General features: G+C 34.4%; 1 protein-coding gene across 1 annotated transcript; it reads right to left on the bottom strand.

Moving 5' to 3' along the window:
• Positions 1-354: 354 nt before the first annotated feature.
• Positions 355-17,743, bottom strand: LOC129265018 (transcriptional repressor protein YY1-like). Its single transcript, XM_054902997.2, has 5 exons — positions 17,088-17,743; positions 8,568-8,766; positions 6,468-6,528; positions 5,686-5,844; positions 355-5,226 (listed from the first exon to the last, which is right to left on the bottom strand). The coding sequence occupies exons 1-5, from the start codon at positions 17,647-17,649 to the stop codon at positions 5,017-5,019; spliced, it is 1,191 nt and encodes a 396-aa protein (XP_054758972.1). The 5' UTR covers positions 17,650-17,743; the 3' UTR covers positions 355-5,016.

The raw sequence follows: 17,743 nt of genomic DNA, 5'->3' as shown, positions 1-17,743 counted from the left end.
GATTGTAATGCAAATAGTGCTTCAATAAGCTAGGCTAGCTAGCTGCTGCTATTTGATTGATTTCCTTTGTGAAAGATATGGATGAGAGATTCATTATCAAAGCATATAAAAAACAAAACACTTCAATATCAAACTATCCTATTAGCAAAACAGTATGCTGGCAATATCAGGTCCCTATGTAAATAAATTAAGGCATCATTTATTTGTATTTTCATTACTTTTTTTTTTAATTTGTGTATTTTCATAATTACCTTATTTTTATCATTTTTACTTTTATATATTTGTTAATTTCTTCTTATTATTCATTCATTTTGCAAACGATTGATGACAAAAGACATCATCTGAAATAGTTCATTATTGTTGGAGCCATCCATTTATTTCATTCATCATTACATATTCATTACATATTCTTGGTCATGTTGGTAAATTTTCAATATACTTTCCAGTCAACAGAAAGCTGGTTCACACCGGGGGAGCGTTTCATGAAAGGACTTGTCAGACGTTTTATCCGACAAGTACTGTTTTATCCGACAGTTACTATGGTAACAGTGCCTCTCAGCCAATCATAATCAAGGAAAGTTGTCAGACCTGACAACTTGTCGGACGAAAATGTTGATGAAACGCTCCCCAGATAAATGTATACAATACCGATGGGGTTCTAGTTTTAGGAAGTGCATACATGTACATGTAAATGAGATTACATTTAAAAAAAATAGCAAACCTAAGGTTGTTAAACTATAAATGGTACACTCAAGGTATACTTTCAGAATCATTTGAACATGAATATCATTAGGAAAGGAAGATGACAAGGTCTTTGCTATACCACATCATCCTAATCAACCATACTTCTAATGCAATGTTTTGATATTGGAGAACCTAATTGCGTATTACCTGCAAAACATTCAGTTTTGACACTGGTAATTGAATTGAACAGTATTTTCATGTACTAAAAACTAAACTGTAACATCAACAGAAATAAAATTTATCAAAAGAACATCACTCTGAGAACAAAGTATTTATCATTAAGTCATGGGCTTTAATTCACCTAATTTTAGAGGTTAAAACGAGTGGAGAATAAAAAAAAAATTACATAGATATTGTTTGCCTAGCCACCAATCAATGATATTGCTTTTGATGTTGTTGTTTTACTTTCTAATTATGCTGCAATAATCTCTCCAAGAATAAACCAATAAAAAACAATACATTATTGTTAAAGGACAAGTCCACCCCAACAAAAAGTTGTTTTGAATAAAAAGAGGAAAATCTAATAAGCAAAACACTGAAAACTTCATCAAGATCAGATGTAAAATAAGAAAGTTATGACAATTTAAAGTTTTTCTCAATTTCACAAAACAGTTATACGCACATCCTGGTCGGTATGCAAATGAGGAGACTGATGACGTCATCCACTCACTATTTCTTTTGTATTCTATTACATTGTACATGAAATATTCTAATTTACTCCTCATTGTCAAGTGAAACAACGCTTGATCCTCCATGCACATGTGGAACTAGCATTGCTTAAAACTATATGATTCAGTTAAGTTGGTCCCTATTGTCAAATCTGTAAAAAATGAAATATTGTATAATTCAAACAATAAAAAACAAAAAAATAGTGAGTGACGGACATCACTGACCGTCCCATTTGCATGTTACTGAGTTGTGCATATCACTGTTTTGTGAAAAATAAGTGAAACTTTAAAATGTCAAAACTTTCTTATTTTACATACGATTTTGATGAAATTTTCAGGGTTGTGGTAGTTTGATTTTTCTCTATTTATTCAAATCAAATATTTCAGGTGTGGACTTGACCTTTAAAACATGATATGGGAATTATCTTTTATTTTTATCTCAAATAGCTGCATGTAGTTAAGGTTATGAAAAGGTTGGCTTTCTGTCTCAATTTAACCACTATTTACATGGCACACGTACACCATTATATTGATTAGGCCTCCTACATGTACAAATACATAATTGTATTTTGGTAGGTGAAAATGGATGTGAATGTGATGGATTCAAAAGAAACAACAAAATAAGTCTACTTCAACTATTCAAGACAAGCATGCTGAAGACATGAAAACATGTAAACCTTCAAAACAAAAATGTGAGACATTGTAGACTTTTCTTGTTGACAAGAATATATTATGCACTTTGATCACAGGTGTATATTCATCTCATGAGAAACACAAATAAAATATGATGAGAACTGGGGCATCATCATTGAGTAAATATTATCTCTGGTGGAAACAGACTTTCAGCTGAGCCTCACCAAATGCAAACACAGTATTCAATTACAATACCAGGTGCACTAATTACCAAAGCAACATCCGTTACCCAAAATAATTCATTTTAGTTCTTTGATTGTTACAAACATTTAAAATCTTCTTTTTTTGAAGTACAAGTAATTATTCAACCCTGTGTAAAATCATCTTGCATATTGAGCGACTGCAACAAATGTTTCATAAAGTCTTTTTAAGAAGTTATATTACATATCACTGGTGAGCATTTTCTGGGTGCTAAATCAAATTCCCAAACATTATTTTCATCAGCTACAGTTGATATACAATTTATGTAAAACAAAATTCTGATTTTCAATAAGCATCTGATTACAAAATGCAATATTTTTCAAAGTTAGATTAGGGTTATAGGAAGTGCACTCCAAACAGTGAAAATTGAAATTTCCCATCAAGCATAAGAGATGGTCACCTTCCGTGTAATGTTATGTGTCACTTACAAAACGCTTATGAAATGGCCCCCCCCCCCCCCCTGTTGCAGTCAAGTTGCCTCTTATCAGAATTGCACAATGGGACAAAAGGGATCATGGATGTTACTCATCGACCAAAAAATAAGATGTTATTTATTTCATTATCAGTCTTGATCAACACAAGTACATCCAATGAAGTGTCCAATAATGCAAGTGCAACGTACATTTATTTCATAACCAATCCAAGATATTAATCTCTACTTGAATGGCTATGTACAGAAAATGAGCTCTGCAACTATTGTCTATTTCTTTTTTTTGGGGGGGGGGGGGTGGCAGAAGTTGAATAATAATATATATCAGAAACATGGGCTGTTCCACAATTTTTAAAGTCATCGTTGAAAATTCTTTTAAAATCAAACCATGCAAAGTACACAGAAATTCAAGAGCATTTCAAATAAGGTATCAAAATACAAAACACATGATTGCGAAGAAGGTTAACATTTAAAAATATAAGTATTCACTAATCAAAAGAGTAAAAAAATATTTGAATAAAGTTTGTTAAATTAAAAACCTATCTGTAGCACAAATACATTTACATATTGACTGAAATGTCAATGAAATACAATATTTTTAATGATAAAAGTTAGGACAGAATCATGTCAAAAAAATTGAATAGAAAATACAGATTCTAATTTTCCTGACAATGAAATGCTTAAATCATAATTATACAACAAAATTTATTTCTGAAAAATTATCAAACAAATCAAAAGCAAGATTTATGTCGCATATCCTCACTTTCCTACCAAACACTCAGTATTGTTTCTGATGTGTCTCTCATAACTGCAGCCTCACAAAGCTGGTAACCATATCATGCACCATTTGCGGCCACAGAGGGCGCTTTAAAATCTTGGTACTTGCATCACAATCAACTCAATGATCTATACTGAATGGTGAGAAAAAAAAAACTACATTAGAAATTATACTGAATTTATAGATATGGATTGTGGTATTGTTCATTAACTAGAACATCGGAATAGGGAAAAAATGTTACCGGAATGCGATCACATCGGATGGATTCCAGTGTTGCCTAATCAAGGACTAAGGCCAATAAAACTCAAGAAAGCCTAATCATAGGCATCAAGGAATTTCTAAATAATAGTTAATGACATTCCTGCCATAACAAGGATGATATGACTATACTTTAGTTTACTGGTAGAATTACAATAAACTGATAACAGAAACATGTTGACACATGTGGATGGTTTTCCTTACAAAGATATCATCTAAGCAAATACAGTAGTTCAAAATTGTATATTTTCTTTAACTTTGATACTGTTAACAGCACGTACATCTGTGCAGGTAAGTAGTGAAATGCACAACTCTGTCTCTGTATACTTGTCAAGGTCAATCCCCCCCCCCAAAAAAAAAAAAAAAAATTAAAGACATACCTAAAACATCACTTTAATTAAAGCATAATAAATATTTTTTTGCAACAGCTCTAAAATGAATGGAAATGATGCACCAATTGGCCAGGTCTGACAGCATTGACTGGTTTATGCACTACAATAACTCGGAGTTATTTAATACCCCAGAAATCATCTTGGATCTTAATGATAAGATAAACTGTATTTCCCAAACCATGTTTTCATGAAAAAATATATACTAATAATGAACCTGGTAGCATAGATATACAATTCACTTTCCATGACCAAATTCAAACTGTATATTTACAAATTTAAGTCCATTTGAAAGAGTGCTAAGAGATACTATTTCAACATGAGACAGCTACTGATAAGCCATAGGTCACGCAATATGTATAGATATGTACATTGCCAGCCAAGTAAGGGATGTGCAGAACACCATAGAAAATTGTGAATGTTGTAAAGCTGATGAGTGTAGACAGATATAGACAGAAAACATCTTAACAGTCAACACTTCGAGGTGCAATACTGAACTATTGATTAGACGATCAGTTAAATGCGTTCCTCTACTGTTGTCATCATCTATAGGATATTCAATGGAGACAGAGAAATTCAATGTAGAAAGAGGAAAGGGGGAAAGAGAGGGACAGATAACGAAACTATAGGAGTAGTATTAAAATACATGAACATCTTTACTTTGTAAAGACCATTTAAGTCACCAAACCTATACATACATGTACACTGACCAACAATGTTTGCTGGGTCATTGATACATTATAGGTAATAATAAAGCTTTAAAAATTCCCTCATCACTTGATTAGGTACGTGGGTTAAGGCTAGGGAGCACTGCATCACATAGAGCTTTTTACAGCTCAGATGTCTTGACTACATTCACAAAGGCAGGGTGACTACAACAGTCTGTTGCTGCTGTTTGGCTTTGGCATGGGTGAGTATGTGAGACTTGAGGTTGGTAGATTGGGCAAACTTCTTGTTACAGCCATCAAATGGGCAGACGTATGGACGGTCTCCTGTGTGTATCCTCACATGAGTGCGAAGGTTGAAATCCAGCGAGAATCTCTTCCCACATCCTTCAAATGTACACTGTACAAAATAATGAGTTGGGGGAAATGAATTAAATACATGATAGACGACAGATGCAGTGATCAATTATACCAGTGTGACTTTGACTATTTATGCTAAATCTATTACAGGGCTATACATTAATCCAAAGCCACAAATGACATGGCCATTGATGATCTATTGATTGGCCTCAGTGTCTCTCATTGGCCTTTTATACTTTATGCCCTTTTACATTTTACCATATAGAGTTAGTCTTTAATCACATGAAAACCATGTGTTTTCAACCTTTTTTTAAAGCTTTGATATTGGATTCTTATATGAGCAGTCTTTCAGCTTTGGCACAGATATCCAGGTAAAAATTACATGTACAGTAAGCATCATATTAACACAATATTCAGTCCAAACACTGTCAGCTTGGCTGGTGATCACCACATCATATGAGAACAAGTCTGGAGAGCAGGAGAAACTAAAATACTTTACCTGGAAAGGCTTCTCTCCAGTATGGACCAGTTGATGTCTTTTGAGTTTAGAGCTTTCAACAAAGGCTTTACCACACTCTGCGCATACATGCACCCTCGGTCCGTGGGTGTGTAAATGTTTCCTCATCGCTGAATTGTCACGAAACATCTTGGTACATCCCTGGGTCAAATCAAGAATTACACCATAAAAATCAAAGTACTGGACAATCACAAATACATGTAGATGCTGTGTACATGTTTCTGCTTCTGAATATAAGAGATGGACAGATTATGTGTTAATCAATGAAATGATTCATTGTTCACCTATTTCTTGTTAAATTTCTCTAAATACATTCAGCAGAATATTCACCAAATCTACAAACGAGGTTGCACACAAAGCATTGATCCCAATAAACAATTTAAAAAATACAAATACTGTGTAATGAAATCTATTCTCAAATTGTAACAGACAAACTAGGAAATTTATTAGAAAAACAGCAATGTCATTCAAATAATCAATACCTTTATCACACACCAATTTTTCACTTTTCAAACACTAAATGTTCATGTATGTAGTTTTTTTTCCTCTAGAAATACTTCTCTTTTTGGGGTCTTTAAATGCTTGTGTCTCTGTATGCATTGTATGTATTAAGCATTGCATTCAATCTACACTCCCAAAGACTCCCCCCCCCCCCCCACAGCTAAAAGTTTACTGAAAATGGCATGTGTACAACAGTGCATTTTACAATGTATTTAGACAAATAAAAATATACCAAGTTGCCAACTTGGGGCTGACTTACTTACCTTGTGAGGACAAGCTATTGTTCTTGGTACATCATCATCTTTTGGCTTCTTTGGTTTAATCCTTCAATTAAAAAACAAAACAAACACAATTTGAATAAAGAAATAAAAAAAATATTTTCTATTAAAATTTAAATTTGAATGTGGGTATTATAAATTAAATCAAAATCAAGTAACATGTAAGACCTTAACCCTACATGTAAGAAGACTGGGGGGCTGATTCAGCCCCCCCCCTTGACATTTTTCGCGATAAATCCGCCGCGCTAATTTTTTTGACCGCGTCACTCGCTGACTTTTTACTTTCAAGTCTCGCGCAGCTTTTGAGACCAAAATTGCGACCCCCGGGTACGCGATTCCGAAATTACGCAACATTTCGTAAGTGCATGCAGACCCAAAATTGCTCAAAAATGTGAATTTGTGTACAAATCCAATGCAAATAGTGTTTTTAGCCAAATTCATAAAATGTATCATTATTTTTCCTTTTACCGCTTAAAATCAATTAATTTTATCTTGTTTATGGTCATAATAAAGTCTCTGACAATTTCCATTGAAAAAACTTTAAAAAACAAAAAGTCAAAAAACAAAGAAATACATAAGAAAATTAAGAATACAATAAAATACATAAAAAAATAAATATGATGTTGACATTTTTTTAAAATAAATTTGATCAGATGCCTATAAAGAGTATCTGAAACCAAAATTAGCATTTTAGGGGCATTATTTTGTTAATTAGAGCAAACTTATGATTTTACGCATAAATTAGCATAATTTAATGAGCAATGAGATTTTTCACAGAATCTGATATTATAGTTTTGTAGATAATGCCATGGGTAACGTGCGTGCCAATTTTCGTCGCGATCGACGGCCGAGATCATTAGGGGGGGCTGAATCAGCCCCCCCCCCCCCCCCCCCCCCCCAGTCTTCTTACATGTAGGCGTCGAAATAGCCCAGTTAAGGGCTAAGTTTAGGGTTAAGTCACCTTATGCTGAAAGAGTTGCAATGAAATGCAATTATGCAACATCAAAAATCAATTACTAAATTGCACCATGATATTCAATCATGGACCAATAGAACTCCATGTCCAACCTATGTAGAGTAATATTAAGTAGAGTATTAAGAAAAAAAAAAGCACCAATCAAACAGCTATTAATGCTTGCATGAGTAATACAGTGTGTCTGAAACATAAAGTTGCACGAGTCATAAGGGCCCTCTATGCTCACATCACCATCAGTCTGAGCTTTCAAATGCCATTTTTCAATTTGTTGTTTAAATCCAATTCTAAGGAATAATAAGGCAAATTGAAAATAACTAATGGTAGTGAAAAGCTAATACGATGCTCTTGAAGTTAATGTAAGCATCATATCATAAGAGTATTTTATAATTGCCAAAGACGGTAGCTTCACTTGTACAATATTTTTTAGACACACTGAAGTAGTGTAACAGCAACTGTAATATAATGGTGATTGGCAAACTAGATACTAATTGAAATAAAATATTTTTTGATTGTTTATGGACAAAGTTCCTGTATTCTTTCAAAGTAATAATTACTTGAAAAACAATAATTTTCATGATTGTGATATGATAGACATAAAAGATAAAATGTTCATAGAAAAATGTTTATCAGTGATTCAGAGTTAGGGACAAATTAAATCTAGTAGTGAAGCGTGAAAAGATTTGAAACTTGGGAAAGATGGCAATTTGTTGGGTAGAAATGGCAGACATTAACGTAGTGGACTTTTCCCTCAAAGAAAAGGGGTAAACTGAACATAAAATATATATATAAACATGTACAGGTGTGTATATTATATTTGAGCATGTTCCTAGATGTACATGTATGAAAAAAATTGATACTGCAGAAACGGCAATGTACACTGTAAATAAAACTGCATCAGTCAACATTCATTACATGTACAATCAGTTTATCAGGAACAATCACAACAATCGCATCTTAAAAAGTCAACACAACTTTTAAAAAAAAGAAACAAAGATGAGATACATTCTATTGAGCATTAGTCAATTAATAAAAATTAATAAAGATGAACATGTACAGTTCATGGGCCAGTGATACTGTGACTATTCTAAAAGCTACACAACCTTTCACACCTTGCAAATTCTGCTAACTGTTTAGGATCACTGAGATCAATGCCTGGGATGCCACCGGGTGGTAACTTCTTGCCAGTCAGATACTCAGAGTAGTCTGGTGGTTCACACTCAAAGCCTAGAGATCTGTCATGACAAGCTGGTGGTGCTATCACTTGCTGAGGTGGGGTCACTGGGTCATCTGACAGCTGTTTCTTCTCTTCTGTTCAACAAAATCAAATTCATTTCAGTTAGACTTCTCACCTCATTTTTTAAAGGATTGTACATCATACATGTAATAAATGGAAATTTAACAAAGTTCAGTCATTCCATTATATTCCTCAATGATAAACCACCCTCAGAAGTACATGTACACATATAAGCTTATCCCTCAGTGTCCTCAATAAGTTTAAAATGAAGAACAAACATAAACCAAACAAATATAGAGGATGTTGCTGGTCGATATTTGGTTTGATAAAACTGGTTACAGGATGTAGCAATATACAAATCGTGTGTTCATGCTTTAATTCTACAAAACCTCCCATCCGTACATTTTTATGCAGCGTTGTTCCCTTTTTTGTGCATCATTTTTAGCATGTATACTATTAAAGAGACCATCTGAAATATGTGTTCTCTCAAAGAAGTCTATTGATGCTGCACATACCAGTACTAGATATGCCTGTGATGTCATAACAAAAAGTAGGTATGGGTGTGATCTCTTCATGCAATCCCTCGAAAATTTGGTGGAAATCAAACGTTTCCACTACAAATTCATCCTTCCGACCCGTTGAATAAAAACATGCACATTTCTAAGTTTTTGATGTTGACATTCAAGGACGAATTTGGTGTCAAATATTTTGAAATTGGCTCATGTCAATGCTTATGGTTTAACAGGAATATTAGATCCAAATCAAAACAATACTTTTTATATGAAGACTGGCTGGATAAAGATTTGATTTACATGTATATCAACAATTTACTTGATCCTCCTATTCCAGGCAGTAAATTATTTGAAGACATTGTTTTCGATTATGGTGTTAATTTACACACAGGAGGAAATATAATTTTTTTCATGAAAAATATTCCAGAAGGCTGGATTTCTAGCTCTGATTTCAACAAGCATGATAGTTTTGATGCATGTAGGACCAAATCCAAACTTATGCAAACATCCAAGTTCCTAAATATGTGTATAATACCATGTTGGAGGACTGTATTCCTGAAAATTCCTTATCATACTGGAATGCTCTCTGTAAAGATGTACCTTTGAATTGGAAAGAAATTCATCTGAAAATTTTTAAATGTTCGATCAATACACGTTTTCGTTCTTTTTATTTTAAATTCTTTCATAGAGCAATTGCCCTTAATTTCTTTTTATACAAGATTAAAAGAAAGGACTCTCCAAATTGCGATTTTTGTAAAAGCAAACAAGAAACATTTTTACATTTGTTTATGAAATGCACCCACATTCAACCTCTTTGGAAGTGATAAAATCTATAAATATGAAAATGCATAATAACATCAAATTTACACCCTTTGAAAGAATGTTTGGATATAAGGACGATAGATTTGTAGTGACTTATAAGTTATATTTTTCTTTTACTGAAATATTTTATTTATATTTGTCAATTCCAAAATAACTCTCCCACCTACCAAGCTTTTAAAATCTAGAAACAGAGTATATACATGTAGGATAGCCAAAAAGCAAGGTAAACTAACTCTTCATTTCCACAAAAGGAGATTTGAGCTGAAATTTGCTGAAAATGTTCATATTTATCTTTATTAATCTCTATGTGATGAAATTCATATCGTGCCTTTATTAGGTGATCTGTCAATCAACAGATCAACTCTTAATTTCGTACGAATTTTCTTGTTTATTTATTTATTATTTTTCTTTATTTTCCGCCCTTTTCTTGTTAGCACAAAATCTCCAAATCTACATCATCAATTATCTTCAGAATATCATCAGATATCATGACTTATCATGTGATGTGTATAAAACAAGTTCAAGGTCAAAAGGTCATCATGACGTCATCTAGACGCCATTTTGTAAAATCACATTATCAATCATATCTTCATTATCAATTTTAAAAATTAACAATATTTACATCACATTAACTTCAGGTCAAGGGTCAACTGTCCATGTCATCAAAGGTCATGTAAAGGTCACGACGTGCGCGTACGCGCGCGTCAAAATTTTAAAATGCTCAAAATCACTTTTTGACCAGAGTACGAATCAGGTCATTTTAAGCATTTAAAAAATTTGCGCGAACGCACGGTTACGCGCGCGTTCTCGCGCGTAACGGCACTATACAACATAGGATCAGCATTTTTTAAAATATCAATGCATTGATTATATAATTCTGAGTAATTTGATACCTTGATCAACCTTCTACATGTACGACAAGTAATATCGGAATTGGCCTCCATCAAAGTTTACAGCACGCACGCGCGCGCGCACTAACCATAGACAATATATGTGCAAAAACATGACTATACAAAACTCATTATAGCTCTCCAGGTAGTCCGTTGACCCCCAATTTTTTTTCAAATTCGAATAGAGTATGGATGGGAGATATGATTTCATGTCACATTTGACCCGAAATTTTATCATGACGTCATCAAAATGGCGTCGGAACTCAAAATTCCCATTTTGCTACTTACATGTACATGTATGACGTCATCATAATTATGCAAATTTGACTCTAACTCCATAAATATGGTCAATTTTCGCTCAGTTTCCTATATATTGTAGCGGAGGACTCACTCTATCTAATGAGTTGGCATTTTTACATTTTAAGGCACGGATTATCCCTGAAAATGTTGATTTATAGGGGTATGTCATTTTCGCTCATTTTGTGTGCAATCTCTATTGGAAATGACTTTTTCTCAAAACTGGATTTTACATTCCTCTATTTCGCGAGCCATATCTCCATTTTTTTTGTCGGTTTTCTCTGAGCTTGAAGTATGTTGTAGCTGAGATTGTAAGCTATCGCAAATGTGGTCTCCATTTTCCGATCAGATGCCGGGATCATGCCCGTATTTCACTTGCAAAATTGGATTTGAGATCCTCTTGTTTTGCTTATGTGTAAGTCTATGGCAAGTGTGTAGCTCAATGGGTAAGGCATGAGCCTTGCGTCCTCAGGGTCCAGGGTTCGAGCCCAGGAGGCCGGGGTGAACAGGAGAATTTTTTTTTCTTTTTTTTTTCTTTTCAACATTTCACAAATGGTCCTTTATGACCATTACAATGTATATTAAATAAAACATTGGACAATAAAAGAGATTAAAATCCCTTTTAATGTACAATGTTCCTGTACAATACCGGTATGTGTATGACCTACACTTTTTCACACAACTTTTTCATTTCCCTCTTTTTCAAGAGTATCCAACACGTTCTTTTTGTAAGAGAAGTTCAGTTCTCATCATGATGATCATATTGATCTCAATAAGCATGCTGATTGTCTTCCTGATCATGAAATCAGAGACAGATCACCTAATTCGTCCTCATGACGAATTAAAATTCTAGTTACATTTTATTTTCTTTTTTATTCAATTTTTGTTTATATTGTAATGCTACATGTATGTGTGATATTCAATGTAATTGTTTTCTTGATTGTTGTTGTATAATTATTTTATCAATAAAAACTTAATTATACAAAAAAGTTTGTGATGTTGACAATGCGGGTAATTCGGGTAGATGTACAAAAATGTATGTATTCACAATAACAAAAACACCTTGTGCTTTCGCAAATTTCAAATATCCTTGAATGTGCTGAATCACGTAACACTAGGCCTACACAACACATTTATAAATTGTGAATTACATGTATTTGTATATCAATCAATGTTAGTTGAATTTTGCCCGCAAAATATCGCTGAGTCTAAAGTTTAATCAAAATTAATTTGTATGTATGTACACGTACATGTACATGCAAGTTTATTATGAGCTGCAGTTCTGTGAAAGTACATGTACATGTAGGGAGGGAGGAAAAAAAGGCTTTCTGTAAGTTTCTTCATCAGTGCTTGTCCATGAAAAGCAGGCTTGGGTACAAACTTGCCCGGGGGGGCCGCTTACATTGACGAGTGGATACCATGCGTGACCAAAAAAACACATAAAAAGGATGTCTTTTTCAAGATAGGGCACAGTACATACGTAACGTAATAAGGGTGTCAAAAACACTGAAAAAAAAATAATGAAAAAAGGGTATCTATTTTCGATAGGAAAGCTACGTGTTTAGGCAGGGCTCCACATTAACTTTTTTTGGTGGTGGCCCGTTCGGGCCACCAAAACCATCAAATAATTTTTTTTGGTGGCCCGAAAAATATAAAGAAACACATTAAAAATTAATAAAACTAACTTCTGAAATATTAATTCTGCAGCCACTACCACTAATTTACTTTCACTTTATCATCTTGTATGTAAACCTTGTTTGCTGTTATTTTACTTTGCTAATTGGCTTGTGGTAAAATATAAATTGTTTCTATCATTGTAAAAATGAAATGATTGAAAGAGAATAAATGAATTTTATTGTTCGCAGGTTGTGTGGACTTTTTTTTTAAATCTCCGTATAGACACACACTCATAATGGTAAAGTAAATAAATAGTGCATAGCAAACTCAGATAGATGTACAAAACAATGGTTTTTCATTTCTTCCTCTTTTAATCCTAAAACCTAGATTATGCAGGCCCCAAATCCAGTTTATTTCTGTTTTCTCTTTTGCAGCATATTATAGCAGGAGAAAATCACAGAAAAGTATGCTGCAAAATTAGAACAATGCATAAAAGGGGGAAACAAATGAAAATAATATTCAAAAAGTACCCGGTATATTACAAAAAGAAAACAAAAATAAACAAAAATAATAAGAAATAAGTGAAATGAAACAAAAGAAAGAAAATGAAGAAAGAAAAAACAAAGAACAGGGAAAAAAGAAAAGAAAAAATTTATAGAGAAAAAAAAAAGAAAAGAAAGTGAAAGAAAAATGAATAAAACAAAATTAATATAAACATGGGGAAAAGGGGAAAATTAAGAAGCCATTACAAATATTTTTAACAGCTGTGGCAACAGTCTATTCTGACTGGAATATAATTAAAAGCCAAGCAAATAATTTTCACTTATCTTCTGGGAATGGCACATTTCTATTTTTATATCCTTTAGTTTGTATTATTTTATTTTCAGTAGAAACATATTTTTTAATCAGACATATTCAATGGGAAGGGGTATAAATGGTTTAACCACTAAAAAAAAATGAAAGAAAAAAAATAAGAAGAAAACGGCAAAAGTTATATGTGGAAAAAAGGGTGAGAAAAGTCCTTCCCTATATTTGCCAAAATATTGGAAAATTCACATTTCATATCAATGAAATGCCTTCCCAAAGTATTTACTTTCTCAAGAGTGGTTTAAGGACGTTCCACAGTTATGTTTGTGCGCATTATGATCTGCGCATAGTTTACACTCTGCGCGCTGACGTCACAATGGATGAACAGGTGATTAATTAGCTGCGGGTATAAGCTGATTTTTCTCATCTTCTGCACTTTAACTGCAGATCCGATGCGTTATTTCATGAAGATAAAAAAATGGAATTATTCAATGGACCATTCAAAAAAATATTCTCTACAATTTCAAAATACTTTACTCTGCAGTGCTGCCAAGAATCACGAATATTACCCCGAGTTTGAATAAATGGTAGAGTAGTTTTGATTTTTTCTTCACATAGATACTAAGCATTCGGCGCATTTTTGGTGTTTTAAAAAGCACATTTGCTCTAATAAAAATGACGTCCTTAAGAAGTCATTTATAAACAAGAAAGAAAGAAACTGTCTGTTTATTTTTGGCTAGAAAAGACACAGCTTCGAAAGAAACCAAGTATCAACATACATACAAATGCACACGTGGGACTGTGATGTACTTTCCTATGTGTTTTTATGTGTATTAATTCATTTGGAAATCGGTCTTTTGTAGTCAAAAGAGAGGTCATAATTCCTCTTCTTAATGCTTGCAAATAATCAGGGTACACCAAATTTTTGTAATATAGACTGTAGAATGTCATTTCATTGGTGTAAAATGTGACTTTGACTCAGATTTTCAAAGTTCTGTGGAAGATTTCTTAGCAGCAACATTTTTAATCGCAGCTCCCGGAGTCTGAATAGGCTGAGCTAGATCTAGAGCACAGCTGTATGCAGTGGCTTCATGCAAAGCTCATGCCAGCCGGCCGGCGCGGCTGGCTGGATAATAGCTACTGTATGCTATAGCTGTAGGCCTAATATGCAAACTTTGTGTGTGTGTATTTGTGTGTAGATCAACAAAAAGGGCGCATGACAAACTGGGTTGCAATTTGAACTGTAGAAAGTTGATAAATGCGTGCAAAATCGGGAGAAAAATTGCGCTACTTTGAAAATTATTGGTTGCCCGATTCGGGCCACCAAAACTTAACATTTTATCAATAATGGTTGCCCGAGGTGAATTTCTGGTGGCCCCGGGCCACCGCTAATGTCGAGCCTTGGTTTAGGGTCAAATTTGCGAGGGTATAAAAAATCAAGACTAAAATGTTTTATAAAGGATGTACTTTTTGCCCCAAGAGTCAACATTATACGTGTTTAGAGTACGATTTGCGCGGCTGTACTAAACCCAATGATGTACAGTAAAGGTAAAACCGACGACCGACGTCCGTGACATAGCAATTGAAATATCGCTGTACTTGGTTTGGGGTTCAATTCTGGGAATACTTGCCAATAGAGTTTTGTTTCAAATACTTGTTAAGGGTAGGGTTTCACACGCCAATACTTGTTAAGGGGTGCATTTTCAGAATATGGAAAATACGTGTTTAGGGTGCTTTTTGAGATCTCATGGTCGCGTATGGTATCCACTCGTCAATGGAAGTTGCCCCCCCCCCCCCCCCCCCCCGGAAACTTGCCAAGCTCTAGTTGGTTTAAAGCAAGACGGGCAGTGTTGTGGTAAATAGTGATGAACTTTTCATAACCAACAATGTTTTGGGATATACCACGATGAAGGGAGAAGGAAATAAAAACTGAAGGACAGTAAAAAGAAAGAAAAAAGAAAGGAGGTAAGAGAGAATGAAGGAAAGAAGAAAAGATTTCTTTCATTCTTTGATAGAAAAGCAAGAAAGAAAGAAAGCAAGCAAAAAATATAGAAAGAAAAAAATAAATATAAGCACAGAATTGAAGAAAGGAAATTCAATGAAGAATAGATAATGTAGAATATTAAAGGGAAAGCAAAACAGAAAGGATAAAAGAAAAGAAAGAATGAACTAAAGTCTAAACGATGAACAATTAAGAGGTAGGAAAGAGTGAAGGGAAGAAAGAATGAAGGAAAGAGAGGGAGGAAAGAAAAAAGAGAGGAAGTGAAAATGAAAGAAGCAAAGAAAATTAAGGAAAACAAGATTGAAAGAAATACATTTAAAGTTTTAAAAAAATAGAAGAAAACAGAAGGAAAAAATAAATAAAAGAAATTTAAAGAAAATAAATGGACACAGAGAAAGACATGAAAGTAAGAAAGACAGATGGAATGAAAAAATGCATGAAGCAAGGATAGAACTAGAAGACAGGATGAAGAAAGGAAAAAAAAACATTACGGGGAAGAAAGCTCAAAGCTACTTAAAATGAAACAACAAAAATCAATCATCTTTGACTTTTTCAATGAAATATTCTAAAAATATATTTTAAAAATCATTAGAAAACTGAAATGTTTTAGAAATGGGTAACATTGACAAATGAAACAATGTCAAACTAGAAAATTAAATTGCGGCACCCCTAGACTAGTCACGTCACCAAGCCAGCCCCATGGCCATGATGGCTCAGCCTCGAGCAACTGCATGTGCAAGAACCACGACACGGCATAAAGAAATGACACCCCAATCACACGATCCACGCCTTGGCGATCGGGCGAGGGCCCAGTGCGCCGACATAGGCGTACACTGTGTGCAGTTTCTGCACTCAATTCAAGCAGGTCAAGGAAACAACCGAAAACATGTATAGTTTTGAGGGTTATAAGGATAAAATGCTTTAAACTGCACTAATATAAGATATTTAAAAAATCAGATAACATTAAAGGAGTTTGATAATTACCGACAAGTCAATAAATGAGATATATCCCCAACGCAAAATCTGTTTTTTTGACGAGTAGCCCTCCAAAAACCCTCTCCGAAATTCGCCATTTTGAAAACGCCATTTTGTAACATGGCTGCGCCCATGACAAAAACATGGCCGAAATCACATCAAAACAAATCCAACATTCAAGATTTTGGGTCGATTAGACCCTTTGGTTATTCATGTGATCATTCATATCAAATATGTTCTTTGAAATGGACATTTTAGTTGATGGAGACGCTTTGATATTTTGATGAACGGAAAATAGAGTGCGAGTTCTGCGTAAGCGTTCGCTCATTCGTTTTGCGTGTGTGTGATCGAGAATTCCACTACGGCATTCGCATTGCAGTTGCAGCTGAGGAATGCACGTTGAGGGAAGGGCGATGCAAAGATCGTTTAATCTGACGTTTTTGCAAATTATTCTGAAGAAAAATATCACCCACCTGAAGCCCACATCGTCACTGAAAATTCCCCTTCCAGAGTTTTGATTTGAACTTGCTTGTGTTCCCATTTTCTGGTGTTCTTTTCTGAGTCAAAAGACAACTCCCCACTCGCCAAGACTCTCGTTCGCGAATTTTTCTTCCCCTTTTTCCGTCTGCTTGGACCAGCTAATGTTTCGTCAGATAAGTCTGAATTTGGTACTGGAACAGGGACAGAATCTGCATCAATTATATAACTAGAACCTGTCAAATCATCAACATCTCCAACGATTTCCTCTCGAGTCTGGAGAACTATTTCTTCACGATCTGTTAAATGGTGAATCGAGATGGGTTGACATTCAATTCCATCGACAGTTTCACATTCCACCGTTTCCACTTGTCCTATTCCGTGTACTGGTATTGTAACTATATTTTCAGTCGTTATGCCCTCAATATTTTCCATTGGTATGCTCTCTATTTCCACCTCTTGAACAGGTAATTCAATTGCAGTATTAATAATGTCCGGATCAGCCGCCATTTTGGCCGTAATATAGGGCAGCTCAATGTCAACTTCTTCGGCGTCCATGTTGGATTTTCTTCTGCTTCCAGTTTTGGCAGCCAAGTTCGTCTCATCATCGCAGGGGGTCGTGACGTAGACAGAAATCTCACGATTTCTCGCG

The sequence above is a fragment of the Lytechinus pictus genome, chromosome 7, assembly GCF_037042905.1.
Source record: "Lytechinus pictus isolate F3 Inbred chromosome 7, Lp3.0, whole genome shotgun sequence".
NCBI classification, from domain to species: domain Eukaryota; kingdom Metazoa; phylum Echinodermata; class Echinoidea; order Temnopleuroida; family Toxopneustidae; genus Lytechinus; species Lytechinus pictus.
Note: the sequence above shows the minus strand (reverse complement) of the source record. Positions and strands in the feature narration are given on the sequence as shown.